The 14,947-nt window shown below is 54.3% G+C and overlaps 1 protein-coding gene across 1 annotated transcript; it reads right to left on the bottom strand.

The window, feature by feature from the left end:
* Positions 1-481: 481 nt before the first annotated feature.
* COL26b_007055 (uncharacterized protein) lies at positions 482-1,554 on the bottom strand (the record flags this gene model as incomplete). The annotated part of the gene is made up of 5 exons (XM_053179863.1): positions 482-675; positions 734-1,005; positions 1,063-1,110; positions 1,166-1,358; positions 1,410-1,554. 5 exons carry the CDS (start codon positions 1,552-1,554, stop codon positions 482-484), a joined length of 852 nt encoding a protein of 283 aa, XP_053036211.1.
* Positions 1,555-14,947: the final 13,393 nt, after the last annotated feature.

The following is a 14,947-nucleotide window of genomic DNA, read 5'->3' as shown; positions in this document are numbered from 1 at the left end:
TAGAGAACGCTGAGCTGCGCGGCGAGGGTTGGACGTTGGTGGATGAATCCGATTTGAATTGAGACCCAGAAGTTGTTTTTCTGAGCCATTCGGTGATTTAACTCAACGGCGTTCAAGTACAATGGATGCCAAGGAAACAATAATTGCTAAAGAATAGCACGTTCGCCGCAAGTCAGAGCAGACGTTGAGAAATTAAAATTGGGAACTCGGGGAAATCTTAGCCGGACGAAGATCATATACTTCACAACGAAAACAACGTTAAATGCTAAGGTAGACTTGATTTGTGCTATTCACTCCCCCAGACATGGCACAGGTCTGCAGTCTCAATTTATTTACGAAAGGTTTAAGTCTCCTTCACGCCTACGTTCCCCGCACAATCTGCCAAGCACCTTGCATGTTCCGACAAATTTCCGACTTCGCTGCAGGAATCAGAGTTGCCAAGGCACGCGCACTAATATGCTGGCGGAGTTGATCTTCCCTCTTACTTCTGAACGCCCAGGAGTCCGAGACCCATGTGCAAGTCCCTCATCTTGAGCTTGTGAGGAGCAGCCTCGGCGCCGCCGGTGATAAGGCTGGTCGCCTCACCAATCATCTTCGTGACGCTGAGGATGTTCTCGAGGGTAACGGCCTCAGCCTTCTTGGTCCATCCAAGCTCCTCGGGCAGACGCTCGTTTTCTGAGATGCATTGTTAGACGGTTGCAACTCTGAGTGGTGATCTGGGGGTTCGACTTACGGAAGAAATATTCGACGAAATCCTTCTGGACAGTTCCGGCGACCATGTCACCGAAGACAATAATAGGGGCAGCGACCTCTCCAAGACTGAAGTTCTCGACGCTGGCGGTGAAAGTGTAGTTGGGGTTGAACGCCCTGGAGGTGACTTGACGCGCAATCTTGCTGTTGGCCAACTGCTTGGGGTCGAGGATAGCGTTGGTCCAGTAGGATCTGGACTCGTCGAAGACGCTCTGGTTGAAAATGTGATTGTTGCCAAAGAAGGCGTCGGTGCGACTAGGACGAAGTTGTCAGAGATCAATAGCAGAGTCTTGGTGTTCTAGTATTACTCACCTCAGACTGGCATCGTGCTCGAGGACGTTGTGACGGTTGAGGTGGTCCCTTGCGTAATGTTCAGCATGCGAGGCTTTTAGGAGGGACTAGATTTAGCTCATACAAGGTAAAGAACGTGGCATTGGGCTCCGGATTGGCGACAGTAGCCTGGTTAAACATGATGGCTCCAAGGGTCTGGTTGAAGTTGATGCCGTCTTTCAAAGCATTCACAACAGTGTCCTGCGTGAGGTTTCTGCCATCACGAGGCAGGAAACCGTGGTTCGCCAAGGTGTTCATCATGGGGCAAGGACCACGAACTGCAACATATCAGTGATCCAGTCTAGGAGGGCATTGAGGCTTCATCGTACAGTCATCAGGTCCAGCAGGAGCCCACTCGCCGCGTTCGGCCCGCTTGAAGTGAGGGTTGTTCACCATGTTGGTGTTCATCAGCTCAGGCCTGGCCGAGACGGCCAAAGCAAGGCCGAGAGTCGCAGAGGTAATAGAGAACTTCATTTTGGGTTTGTTGAAAGATGTCAAGTTAAGCAAAGCTTAGAAAACGAGTGAAAGATGAGATGATTGCGATGCTTGTGTGTTTCTTCCGATGAACAGGACATGATTCTAGGTTGTCTTTATACTCAACAATGCCGAGAACACCGTTTGTGCCTCAACCCCCTTTTCTATCCAACTACCACGTCTAGTTTCACCTTGAGGTCACCACAGCCGCGACTGCTCCCCCCCTCGTGGCCAATGCCAAATGACAGAATATCGATGTCCGCAGATCATCCCGTCTAGAATCTCGCTCTCGCTCTGCGATGAACCCTTAAAACCCCACGAGTATAACACACAGCCAATTGGAGATCGGATGATTACAATTGCGCATGGTTGTGATTGCGGGGACTATGGATGGTTGCAGGCATTCGCGTAGCTATTCCCAGTGAAACGCGTACCGGGCTGGCCGCTAAGCGGTTTTTTATACGCGGAAACATTTTTATGCTACGTCATACCATCACGAAACACAGCATATACGCGGATTGGATATGTTTGCTTTTCTTCAGCGAATACGTGTATTAAGAAACATTGGCTTTATTGACGACTTTTAATGTTGGCTACCAGCTTCGTACGTCAGTAAATAGACGTTCACGATGAGGTCAATGCTACACTATGGACTTGGAATGTCACCATCTACAAAAGTGTGCCTCCCTCCTATCTAAGCAACCAATATGTTGCACATAATCTACAAAGTGAGCCAATCATGTCTAGCAAGTTTCAAATCCATAATCCTTGGGGCCAGGGGATCATGTAAATAACCTTCTATCGTCACTTTCAATTCTCCGAACTCCGCTCATGAGGCGTTTTGATAATGAGCTGTCCCATCTGCAGACCATTCCATTGGCAGGCAATCATCAGCAAACCCGCTACTCGAATCAAGCATAGAATACCCCCTACCCTTTCGCCCTTTCATTAAGACCGCGACCCCGGCTCTCTCCCGGCTGGCAAGAAGGCGTCGTCAACCTGTGACTTCATCCAGCCACTCACATCGCTTTGTGGTCCCCTCGAGTCGTTGTTCTTTGTGCTAAGCCCAGTACTAGCGTCCGCCAAGCTTAACTGCCGCTGCCGGTAGTAGCACACCGGTAACGCATTAGCAAGGCTCGCCGCCGCTCGCCACAGCGATCTGCTGACTTCATGCAGTTAGAGAGCTGGTTGAGGCTGGTACTGGGCTGAGGCTAGGGCTGCTGGGGCCGGTCTGTTTCGCAATTCGCAATTCGCTTTCGGGCTCGCTTTCGGTGCCCCCAGGTTACCGGTGCCGGAACGCTTGGCGGAGGCCGAGACACGCTACGGAGGGCTCCGCTCCGTCTACATACTAATTGCGCCGCTCCGCCCCGGGCGTAGTTCATTTCGCTGCCCGACTTCGTGCGATGACAACAAAGACACGGAGCAACGCGTGCGCAGCTTACTGAAACTTTTGCTGACAACCGCATGCTTACTTCACGGACGTATTCTCGGACTTTGGAAAGCTGACAGGACCCCACGTGTGAGGTACTTCCTCTGCTACGGATCACACGGGAACTGAGCCCCTCACTTCGCCTGCATTTTTATGCCGCACCAAAAGAGAACTCGTGGAGCGATAGAGACATGAACGGCAGCTTCGGAACGACCAACTAGCGAAAATTGTGTCATCTGAGTAACCACGAGAATATCTGTCCTATCGACTGCTAGTGAACTACGGCACATGAGATCCGGGGGCTCTGTTCAACGAGGTGTTCTCCAGAAAGATCAGCATGTTTTCTAATGAATAGCGAATGGCGAGTTTATTGGTTGACCGGAAACAAAAAAAATCTGGAATTCTAAGTGCTGGGGTCCACCAATAGTCGATGGCATACGCGACGACTTTGCTTTCACCTTCACCAATTGAGACAGTTTCTCATGTTATGGGCAAGTCGATGCTGACATTAGTCACAATAAACGTACGTCTCGCGACACAGGAATGTCCGTTTTCTACAACACCATGTGTGATCAATCTCCCGATATTTCTGCGAACACCTGGAACAGCCATATTACCAGTCTTCGTGTTTGCATGGCGGAGAATGCCCATCTCCCTGCGTACAAGGCATGACCTTTCCTACGATAGCCCAATATAGAGGCTAACAATCTGTTTCCTCTACTTGGCTTGGCAATACCCAGGAGGACCATGCAGTTTGCCCGAAACCGAGACGGGCTAGGTACTCAATTCGCTGAATTGTCAACCTGTTGTGTACTTCGTCAGGAACCCCTTTTCGGCCTCACTTGGCGAGTACACGTTTTCCTTTTGATACTTGACCCAATTACTGACGAGCGCAGAGCACGAGTTCACATGAAGCTGCAGCGATTCGATGTCGAAAGGGGCCAAGAGCTAAGCCCGTTTGTGCCGATGGATCGCAGAAACAGATGCAAGGACCTCCGGGGATTTAGGGATGAACAACATGGGAGCGAATCCTTCCAGCCATTCTGCCCTGACAAATCAAACCCTTCGGATTCGGTATCGAGGGGCGTCGTGGAATTCCATTCGACTCCGCTCAGCTGGCGGAAATTTCTCCCGTCGGGGGTGAAATGATCACAACAACAACTTCAACAACAATATTGCCAGTCCACGGAAACCACGCGTCACACCTCCGCCGCCGTCATCGTCACAACCGATGTTACTCAGTAACTACGAATGATGACCCAAGAACAATCCTCGGGTCTGAAGGCGCAATGGCATGGCATACAGGGTGAGGGAGTGACCGGGTGATCTTTCCGCAAACGCGTCTTCTACACAACCAACCCGCGATCTGCCACGTGAACCTCGATTTCGTTTTCAGTCAGCTGGATAAGCAACTCTCCGATCCTTGAGCTCGTGATGCCCGAGAACAACAGCTGACTGAGCGCCTATCGTAGATCGCACGATGCTCTCCAGAACAGGGAATCCTAGGTTCTTCAAGCTGGGTCTTACTGTGCACCTTGCGCATACATACCCGGAAACGGCGAACACTGTTCGGAGCTGAGAGTAGTTCAATCGAGATCACAACGGCTCACTCGAGCGATTAGCCTATGCCGCGTAAGCCTTGATCTCAAGACAACAGTAAGCAACACAAAGGCTTCGCCGGAATTCCACCGCTCGAACAGTCAGGATTGCGGATGAAGAAGAAGACGACCACTGGGACTGGGGAACAGGACGGAGGCTCAGCAACAACATGCAAGAGTGGGTATTGATACTGGGAAGATCTGTCAAAGGCCCGATGACAAGCATGTTGGATGGGCTTCGACTAATGGGCTTTGCTTGAAGCTTCAGAGGGTTGCACAAAAACCACTGGCATAGGATGAGATATAGCTTCTCTATGGCACCAGCAGCGACGTACAAGGCGCAGGATTTCGGTGAAGAGCATTGTCGTACGCAAGAGCTTAAGGCTGGCGGGAACTGCCTTCTTGCATGTTCAACTCCCAAATATGATTGCAACTGTGCTGTCTTCCGATCTCTTGAGAGGCATCCGAAGGCCACTTGACACCCGCATTCCGACTTCAACTTCATAGCACGACCCTCGTAACCTGTTGACGCATCACGAATCTGACCCGTACTCCCTCCCGCCCGGCAAAACTCCTCCCATACGCCTCATCATCACCCTCGCCCACGTTCGAAGCGGCCCGAACGGACGGAATTCCACAACCCCAAAACACCGGAACCGTCCCCCACAAGCCAACCAACCCACACTCCTCCCCCAAAGGAACATTAAACAACACCCGCAAGCCCCAGACTCACTCGTCACGCCGGGTGTTTTCTCCCACTCATCCGGCGCCTTAAGGCTATCCAGATGAAAATTCTCCCCGAAAACAAGCTCCCCGTGTAAACCAACCAAAAAGCAACCAAAAACGAAAGCAAAAAAACCGCCCCCAAGGCGCAACGCCGCCGCCCATCGCCCGGGGCCGCCCACACAACGGCCCCCCGCGGCCCCATGAAGTGACAAGGCCCGGCAAAAAGGCTGACGACGACGCCATCTCCCGCCGCCATCGTCATCCATGCCACACAATCTCTCTTGACAACTCAACTCTTTGCAACTAGGTTAACAAAGTCTGAACCCGTAAAGTCCCGGCGCAAATCAAGCAACGCAACAGTGGAGACCCTTCATCTATCTCTCTGCTGCATAGTACTCGGGCCTCCTTGTGCGCCCCAAGAAGGTCACCAAGAAATTGAACACAAAGTACCCTCTCCAGGGGAGCCCCCTTCTTGCCCCCTTGCTGCGCCTTACCAAGAGATTTTCGATATTTCTGCCCAGGCTGGGATTGTGCAATAATCTCCGATGAGAGGTGGAGGGGGGCGTGTTGTATCTCTCTTGTGCCAAACCGTTGTCATGATTCAATCACGAACCCGTTCCCGTCCCATATTGATATCCCGTGCCCAAAACATAACCCGCGCCTCTTAAGACTCGGGATCAAGCAACTTCCGCGGTATCAAAGAGCGTGTGTCCATCCCACCCGTCCGTCCAGCGTCACAAACAAGAAGAATGCCAAGACCAAACCGTCTCAAGCAGTCCCATGTCAAAGTGGTCAAGGTCCAGCAAAAGCTACCCCTACCTCTCAGTCCTGTCTCCCTCCCTCCCTTGGAGAAGGATACCCCAAACCCCCGAGAAGGGAAAAACCCAAAACCTCAACTTCTCTCCAAAAAATTCAAACCTCCAACTCCTCCTACCCCAGTCCAGCCCAGCCCAGCCCAGCCCAGCTAGCAAACCCAGCCTAACCCTTCCCTTCTCCCCCCCAAAACCCTTCACACTAACAGACGGCAATCCGCACTACTGCTTCACACTACACTACATCCGCGACAACCTCCGTCCCCTAATCCAAATAACCACCATGCATGCCACGCACTCTTCTACCGGCATGCTCTATCCCCCTCAGGCTTGCTTGGCCTCTCTCTCTGTCTCTCCCACCGGAGACGCCTCCGTGATCCCAATCACCAAGGAAAATCACGTCTTTACACGTTCCAATCTCCCAATCGACGAAATAAACCCCAAATAGCCCAATCAATTGAATCTAGATAAGGCACCACGACAATCAACAACATCCATTCACACACCCCCAGTCCAAAACAGAAGATCTACACGCCAAAGTCACAAAAGACACCAGATCAAATGCCTAAAGAGAATTGGCAGAACATCTCCTCGTGCTGCCGGATCAAACCCAAACAGAGCTCATAAATCCAAATCGCGTGCCTCGCAGCAACAGCGCCAATAGACGGGGCCTACATCCCCGCAACGACTCAAGCTACACATACCGCCCTGGCTGCTCCGTAGCGCGCGCCGGCGCGGCTAGCACAACCCAAACCTAGCCATCGAAGCGCACCACTACCAGGATGAACAGTGCACCTTACCTATCTATCCCCCATCCCGCAACAGAGCTGTTACAAGAACGAACACGAGCGCCATCCGACGACCTCGTTCTTCTCGCCTTCTCTATGGGACGCCCACCGCACGCGGGGCAAATGAACGGTGAACGGTGAACCTAAGCCTCGTGGCAAGATGAGACGAAAACCCTACCTCTCCCAGACCCGGCAATCACGCAACATGTGGCTCCTCCTGCACCACTTGCCCAACTATTGCCCTTTCTTCAATGCAAAAGCCGTAAAACAAACTTGAACCATGGGACGAAAAAAAATGTGACAACCGGATTCTTAGCCCAGCAAGGCACTGACTAAGTCAGACTGCAACCGCAGCACACAACAAGTCAAGTTCCGTGTTACGAACACTTGACAAAGCAATAAACCCGTCCCTTTTTTTCGTATTTTTATAGCAACAGTTCCCAAATAGGCCAAAGAAACAAAAAAAAAAAAGTATCCGTGGTCGCAGTGACGAAAAGGAAACAATTGCGCCTCCTGCTGGACCGCGCCCCCATCGCGAACACCACCGCCGCCGCCTCCGGCCGGCGTCCCGCGTGCCCAATAATGCAACTCTCCATGTCGTGCAGGTAGCAACGGGACCCAAAAACTTACTCATTCACACATATTGCACACAGCTTGCTTGCTGATGCTGACTTGGGCGCGGCTCCGGGACGGGGGGACGGGGGGCCGGGGGGCCCTCTCATATCTCTCGGTTAATGCCGAAGTATTGCATATCAAAAAACAAGAAAAAGAGAATCACAGGCGGTTCTTCTTTTCCTTCCACTTGGCAGACCCCTCCCCTCCCTCCGTCGCTGCCCAGGGCTGGCTGCTCTGCTGCTCCCCACTCCCCCTTTAACAACGATTCGCGCTGTTTTCCCGAGCCGATCGCAATGACGACACTTTCTCTTCCATCCTGTGATGCGCGGGTTCCACTGCAACCACAAAATCGCAGCAAAAGGTAGCGCGCCCCCATCCGGAGCGCGTGCTGTACCGTGTTAGCGCCCTATCCCACCCCCCGGTTCCCCTCCTCCGACCCCCAAATTTCACCTTAACCACCTTGCCGCATATCAGATATACATTGTAGGAATTGTAGGAGGGAGGAGCAGTGCCCGAAACAACCAAAACAACAGCGATCCTACGGAATTCTTTCCGACTTGAGACTTCTTGCAATGAGGCTTAGTCCGTCGTCGTTCCCTGCCGCTACTGGGCCAGGTTTCTTTAAGATTGCCAGCCCTGCTGCCCTGCCGGGTTGCCCAGACCCAGCCTTATTGTCTGGGGATCACCTCTTTCCCACTTTCCCACCAAGCCTGTTCATTTTTCACCCACTCAGCGGCTGGGAAGGGGGAGGGACGGATGGGAGGGAACCGGACGGCACGATTCACACTCTCGCCTACGGGCGAAGAAGCGGGACCACCCCCAGAACCAAGTTAGGTATCCCAGCGGTTTTTTGACGAACATGAACCGCAAAAAAGCAACGTTGCTTGGCGAGCTCCGTGAAGGCCAAGGAACGAACCTGTGCTGGGAAGATAAAGTGAGGACGACGCGAAAGTTATCTGCACACCCCGCGATTCATGTTCTCGGAGCGGTCTTTGAGTCCGAATGGTTGTGATGTTGGGCAGAATTGGCTTGCTTCGCCGTGGAAGGCACACCATGTCCCGTGTCGTCAATCCGGAAAACCCGCCGAATATTGGATAACACACATAGCAATAAGTTTTGCCGGTCATTGCCGTCGGCAACGGCGATATCAGGTCACTGTTAAGGTGATTCACCCGTAGCGTACGGAGGACCGCCGAACCGCTGGAGAGAGATCGTGGATGCTGCGTGGTATTTCATCAGGCCAACGAGAACCATCAGGGGCCAGGGAACAACGAAGAAGCTGGCTCCAGCAACGAGCGGGCGAGCCTTTTTGCGTCGATTCATTCGCGGGGCCGGGCGGGCGCAACGGACTGCTTAATCTGTGAACCTTCGTTACCGTCTCGTGGCCCTGATCGAATGGCAATGCTGTACTGCTGGTCTGGTTCACCTACCGCCACCCCCGGCCACCGCCGTTTAGCAGTGTTACCACGCGATGCGATGCCGTGCGATCGCCAGGGCCACAAGACGGCAGGGCTGGTTAGCGCCCTTTCCTCTCCTCCTTTTCCCAGCGCGTGCTGCGTGTCAGGAGTGTGTGCTATGTGTGTGTGTGTTGTGTGCAGGCATTTGTGTCTCCAGTCCAGTGGTCGGTAGGGTCAGGCTTGGGCGAGAGAAGCGCTCCCCCTTCACCGCACTTTGCAGCTCTGCCGTGTCTGGCGACGTCGGGCGGCATCGCGAAACCAGGGAAGACCCTCGCATCCGTGACAGGTACAGCGCCGGTAGCGATCTCCACGACGATGGGGCCCAGTCAGCAAAGTACATACCTGTCGCCGCCTGTGCTGACGGGAAGAGTAGAAAGCAGAAAACCCTTCAGGGAAGATGACTGAAGCCTGGCAGAGGTGACAGGCTGACTTGCTGCTGGTGCACACACACACCGAGGCATCATTCTTCGCGGTGGTGTACGGATGTAGTATAAGTCGTCCGTTGTTCGACGTTCGCCTGATGACGGCCGCACACCACACACACCCCTGGTTCCTGGGCGGCAGTGCAGGCAGGTCCAAGAGAGAACGAACGAAACAGTTGCTGAAGAATGTGGGGCCCCTTCTCGAAAAACCATCAAAGTCAGAAGAGAATAGGGCCGAGATTGGGGGAGGCATTCTCTCCCCTCATCCTTGAGATGACCGAAAGAGGGGACAACTACTGCACCGTAAGCCGCTGATCGCGTGGGAAATGGGTAAACCAGACGGGGATGAAACACCCTTTTGCGGATAGTTGCTACCCTTTCTTCGCCCTACCACTGAAGTGAGAGCAGCATCAGCAGAGAGAAGAGGAGGCCGTGGTGGTTCCTCGTGTAAATCCTCGTAAGTCGCAAAACAGGCCCCCGTTGGCCCCCAAAACTGCGCGTGCAATGTCCAGCAGCCCAGGGCGTAAACTCTAACAGAGTGCAAGACCCCCTTGATGATCCATCCATATTCCGGCATGGAAGGGGTGGTTTGGTCAATTGGGGGTTCACGGAGCGAAGGCGAAGAAGCACGCCGCCTGGGAAGGGGACAGGATAGGGCAACAACGCAAAATGGCGCGGCACACGTCTACTATGCAGTAAAGGCCCCGTCAAGATTTCACCGATTGATTACCTGTGGCCCCCTCTCACCTTGGGCGGGTTCTTCCTAAGTTCCATTCTCGCTGAGGGAACGCCCCCTCACCCCAGCAAACCCTTAGCAGAGCCAGCCCTGACAATATTTCGCAGGGCAGGGTAGATGCGCGGGTGGCTGACGTGCCAGTGACGTTGGGCAAAGAAGGCAGATTTGACAGCGGACGAGACGGCACGTATGGGGAATAGTTCGCGATGCGATCCCGTCAAGCTTCGAGGTTGCATGAGGAGAGGCAATGGAATGGTGGAAAGAACCCCGCGCGTAACGCTGCTGTGGCTCGGCATCTGTGTTTTGCTTGGGGGGCTCGAGACGCGGTTTCGATCGCGGTGGTGTAGCTAGTTCTGTAGCTCAATCGCTTCCTCGTTTCTGTAGCTTGTACCAAGCAGTGTGTAATACTGCTGAATACTAATCAACAATCGAGCGCTGCGTCTGCGTGAAGGAACTTGACGCTCTCGAGGGCAGCTAGCGTGCGGACTATTGTAAGCCACGGTCCGAGATGGAACCCCGACGACGACCACAGCGCAACAAAGTGGTCGGCGATTACTGTTGCTTTTCTTCGCTTCGCGTGTCCTTCGAGAAGGTGTGCTAGTTTAGTTTTAGTATGAAGCATCAGCAGACGGCCGGTTCCCGCTCACCCGAACGCTGGCGCCGGCGCATGTCCCTCCCTCCCTATTATCGACCACCACTAGCACACCGTCAGATGAGCCCTAACGAGCGAGTCCGAAAGAGGCTGCTTTGCCTCTTCCGCCCTACGGGCCTGTGACATATTCCCGGCTGGAGGGATAGCGTGCTGTCCTAGCGGCAAACGGACCCTTGGCGTCGCGTTCCCAAAGCCCCCCAAGCTAAAACCACAACCTGTGGCCGGTAGGGCGGGATCATGATCAGCGTGGTTTCGGCCATGGTTGTGAACGCGCTCTACCAAAAAGAGAGGTCATCCCCGTCCTCGACCTCGGCACGTCGGGGGCCTGGCCTGGACAGAGCCAGTGGAGGTTGATACGGGGGAGGACTGGGAAAGCCCTAGCGTGTGAGAGGGGACCACGGACTGGAGTCCAAGGAGATAATTAGGGGAGTTTGTCGATTAGCGCAGTTCAAAGGGCCGACCCCTGGTCCTTTTTCGAAGCTCCAGCGATCAATCGCCCCAAGTCAGTGACATCGTCGGGCTTGGTTGCGTGTCGGATGGAGAGTGTACCTCAGGTAGGCAAGTATTCGTACGGGTGCGTGTATCATGATGGGGTCTCGCTCGCCTGTAGGGACGGCACGGTAATTGAACGCTATCGTAGCTTCGTCCAAATCGATACAGGTATGAACCATTGAACACAAATTGCCCTGGTCTATCGTCCCGTCTTTGTCCCAGGTGGGAATCCTGCCGAGATTGAACTCAAAAACAAGCACATGAAACCCCGCCTTGCCAGCTTTTTCGTTCCTTGAGCTAGGAAGAAAGACAGAGCAACGACTTTTGTCGCTCAACAGCACACAAAGGTCGATATGACTCGTCGATTGGCCCTCGTAACCTCCTGGACATTGCTTCTTGCACTGCCACACTCGCCGGTCGAGCACAGTATCCACAAACAGGGCCGGTCAGCGGTAGGGGAGATGGGGAGGGATGGGGAGGGGGGCCGGTCTTGTCCTCGATGCCAATCTCCCTAAAACGGGGGCGTCGCGGGATTTTAGTGTCCAGTAGGAAGGGGAGAGTTAGAATGCGTTAGGGCTCCGGCAGTCGAGACGCCGGAGACGGGATTCCAAGACAGCAATTCCTCCGGCCGGGGCACCACGGGCATTGGCTGCCGCCGCCGAACGCGTGCGTAACCAGGAACCTTCGGAGCCAAGGGTGACACGCTTTTTTGGTTTTTTTTTTTTTTCGCCGTCCACCAGCCCATCGAGCCGTTTGCCTAGGGCCTAGGGTGCCGTGCTGCAAACCCATACCGAACCCAGTGCCGTGAGGGTGGGAATGGAATGGCATGGCAGCACAGCCTTTCTGCTTGGAATGCGTCCCGAAGCTCTGTCAGTAGCCGCTATGGGGAACAACAATGCTCTTTGATGATGCTTTGACGGCTGTCTCACAGGGACAGACAGAGTCGCTACAACACGAGCTGAGCTCCGTTCCTCAACCCCGCCGCCACCCTCCGATGACCGCGTAAGCACCGAGAGAAAATGTCACTTGGTCTGTCACTCTGTCAAGCTTCTGCCGGTGAGAAACGGACAGGAGCAAGACATGTAGCAAGTTGATCCCGACTTGCCTGCGTCGTAGCATTCGCGCCGATGAAAGGGTTCCATCCCGGGTGTTACGGCTCCGGCATGGCTGATCGCTGGGCGCAGCTTGTTTTGGGCAGGAGATCTCAGGGGCCGGCACTCTTGGAGGTCATCTCCCAAGGTCATCGAGAGCCGTTCATTCGCGGCATGAGAGAAGCCAGCCACCCCGTGCGACATGAAGATCTCGGTTGACCGGAGACACCTAGGTGTCGAGAACATCGGCGCCAAAGCCCAGCCAAAGCCCAGCCCTCGGCGGCTGAAGCAACAGCAGCCGCAGCCAAGGCAAACATGGTCCGCCACCGCACCCGTGGCCGGTTCGGCGCAATTGCAAACTTCAACACCTGAAGCGAGGCCTTGCACACGCCCACTGGCACCAGTAGCATGGCATTTCAGGCGTTGCGAGACCTTGTTCCTCAGCCGGTGCTACCGCGGGGCTGCTGTGGCCGGGGCGGTAGATCATCGTCGTCCACCCAACCAAAAGCCTCCTTTAAAGGACATTAGGCGCGGCGGCGACTTTTTCCGCCCAGCAGGGCTCCAGCCAGGCGAGTCAACTGCATCCTGTATCCCGTGTCATGCAACGTCGTAAACGCTCAGGTGGCTAGTCATTGAGCAAATGCCACCCGACACATCGGCAGCATGACGTCTTGCAGGACATACATTTGTCGACAGACTTTGCGCGTGTCTTGCAAATTTTCAAGATCCAAAGGCCGCTGTCCAAAAGGAATCACCGGCATAAGCTGACAGCGGAGATACTAAGCAGTCGAGCTTCCAAAGTTCCAGAAGCCTTCTGGACCAATTCCATGCGCTTGCCGAAAGTGGCAGTTCCCCCGTCTCTTAGTCTTTCAGCCCTCTAGGCGAATGCCCTTCTGCGTCGTTGTCAGGCTGTTGGGTCGTATAGTGCGGAAAGCCGATCTCGTGATGAACGCTTGCTGTCCTGTCAAATTTAGATGCAGCATCTTACCTGACCGTTTCGAGTCAGCTCAGATAGACACCCCCAGTGTTGATGGAGCATCATCCCAGAGGCGACGTGAAGAGTGCTCTTGTCTGGAACATCACGAACTCCAGTTCTCCCGTGTATTTGCGGGGTCTAGAACGAGCCAAAATGTCAGCGTAGCTTTCTCTACTAGTTCGCGATCCAACATAACCACGTCCTTGACAAGTCGGTCTTTGTAACTCTGCGAGTGGGCTCTTCGTCGGATTTTGAGTAGTGCACTGACACCTCCGTCGTCTAAGAAGGACTGAGCGTCTGTCGTTCGTCACCCGGAGATTGACTCGTCCAGGTCAGGGAGGTGGCGATGCTGCCGCGATGGATCCGTATCCGTAGAACGGAAGACCACGTAGATCTGCTTTGGGTACATTGCGAACCCAAAACATCCAGACGGCATCAGCCTTGTCTGGACCATACGATCTTCTCCCATGCACTTTGATATCCACGCACCTGCCCGACGCATCGGTTCGGCCTCTGTACACCGTCTCCACCGAACGGACACCCGACTGATCCGGAAGCTAGGCCGGCATGAGTCCCGCTTCAGCCCCGAACGGGCCTCGGCAGCGCGTCGTCATCCAGGGCTGTTAAATGGAGGACGCGTAAATATCCTCAATAGCTTCAGAGAAACGATATGAGTTGTAATGCGCATCTTTTGTATGGCCCCGGCTTGTTTACCCCAGTCCAACGCCCCCTTGGGGGCATGCTACATGATCCCTCGGATTGCGCTCAACCACACGGCCCGGAGATGTCGTCGTCGAGAGGCAATTTGACGTGACCTCGGACGCAGCACCTAGGGCGCGGTAAGGCCCGGGTGCATAAGCGTCAACTGACTGCAGACAGAGACCAGCAGGAGGAAGTCCGAGGTGCGCATGGAAGCTCATGCAGGCTGGGAGGTCGCACCTTTAGACGCCCTCCAGCAGATCTGTCTGCAATGTCCAAATCGGACGACACCAAAAATAAGTAGAGAAAGGCGGACAATGAGCTTGTCACTTCATTCGAAGTCCTTTTGTCATAAGGTTCTTACTCCATGTGCGTAGGCCGCAGCGTTGCAGCCCGCGACCTGCGTATCAGCAATTTTGAGCGAGGACATGTCCTCGCGGATTTGGTGCTTGAGCCGTCATTCAAAAACGCACTAGCCCCTTGGTGCAAACGTAGGTAGAGCGACCACTCACAGCGTCCACGCGAACGCTGGTTTGCGGCGGCGTCAGGCTTGCAGATATGATCCAGGCTTCTCGTTGGTCAGTATACGGCTTGACAGGATCGGAGGATCGCGTGTATGTTGCGAGGTGCCAAGATCGAGGCTGCAAGTTAAAGGCACAGTGGCTGCTGACAGACGATAAAGGCCGTGGACATCTGCCGTTACGCCCCCAAAGTACACCCGCCATGGAGAGAATGGCAAGAAATGTGGCAAGGCTTGCCGCGGGGGACAGCTTGTGACCCTATCTGGTTCGTAGCCAACGCCAGGCTTCAATGCCAACGTGTAGGATGCAGCACTGTCCGGGTATTTGCATTGAAGAAAAGCGGTGTCGTATCGGGTGGTGAAGGCGAGGCGAGAACCCG

The sequence above is a fragment of the Colletotrichum chrysophilum genome (genome assembly GCF_026319265.1).
Source record: "Colletotrichum chrysophilum strain AFK26 chromosome Unknown scaffold_55, whole genome shotgun sequence".
NCBI lineage: Eukaryota > Fungi > Ascomycota > Sordariomycetes > Glomerellales > Glomerellaceae > Colletotrichum > Colletotrichum chrysophilum.
Note: the sequence above shows the minus strand (reverse complement) of the source record. Positions and strands in the feature narration are given on the sequence as shown.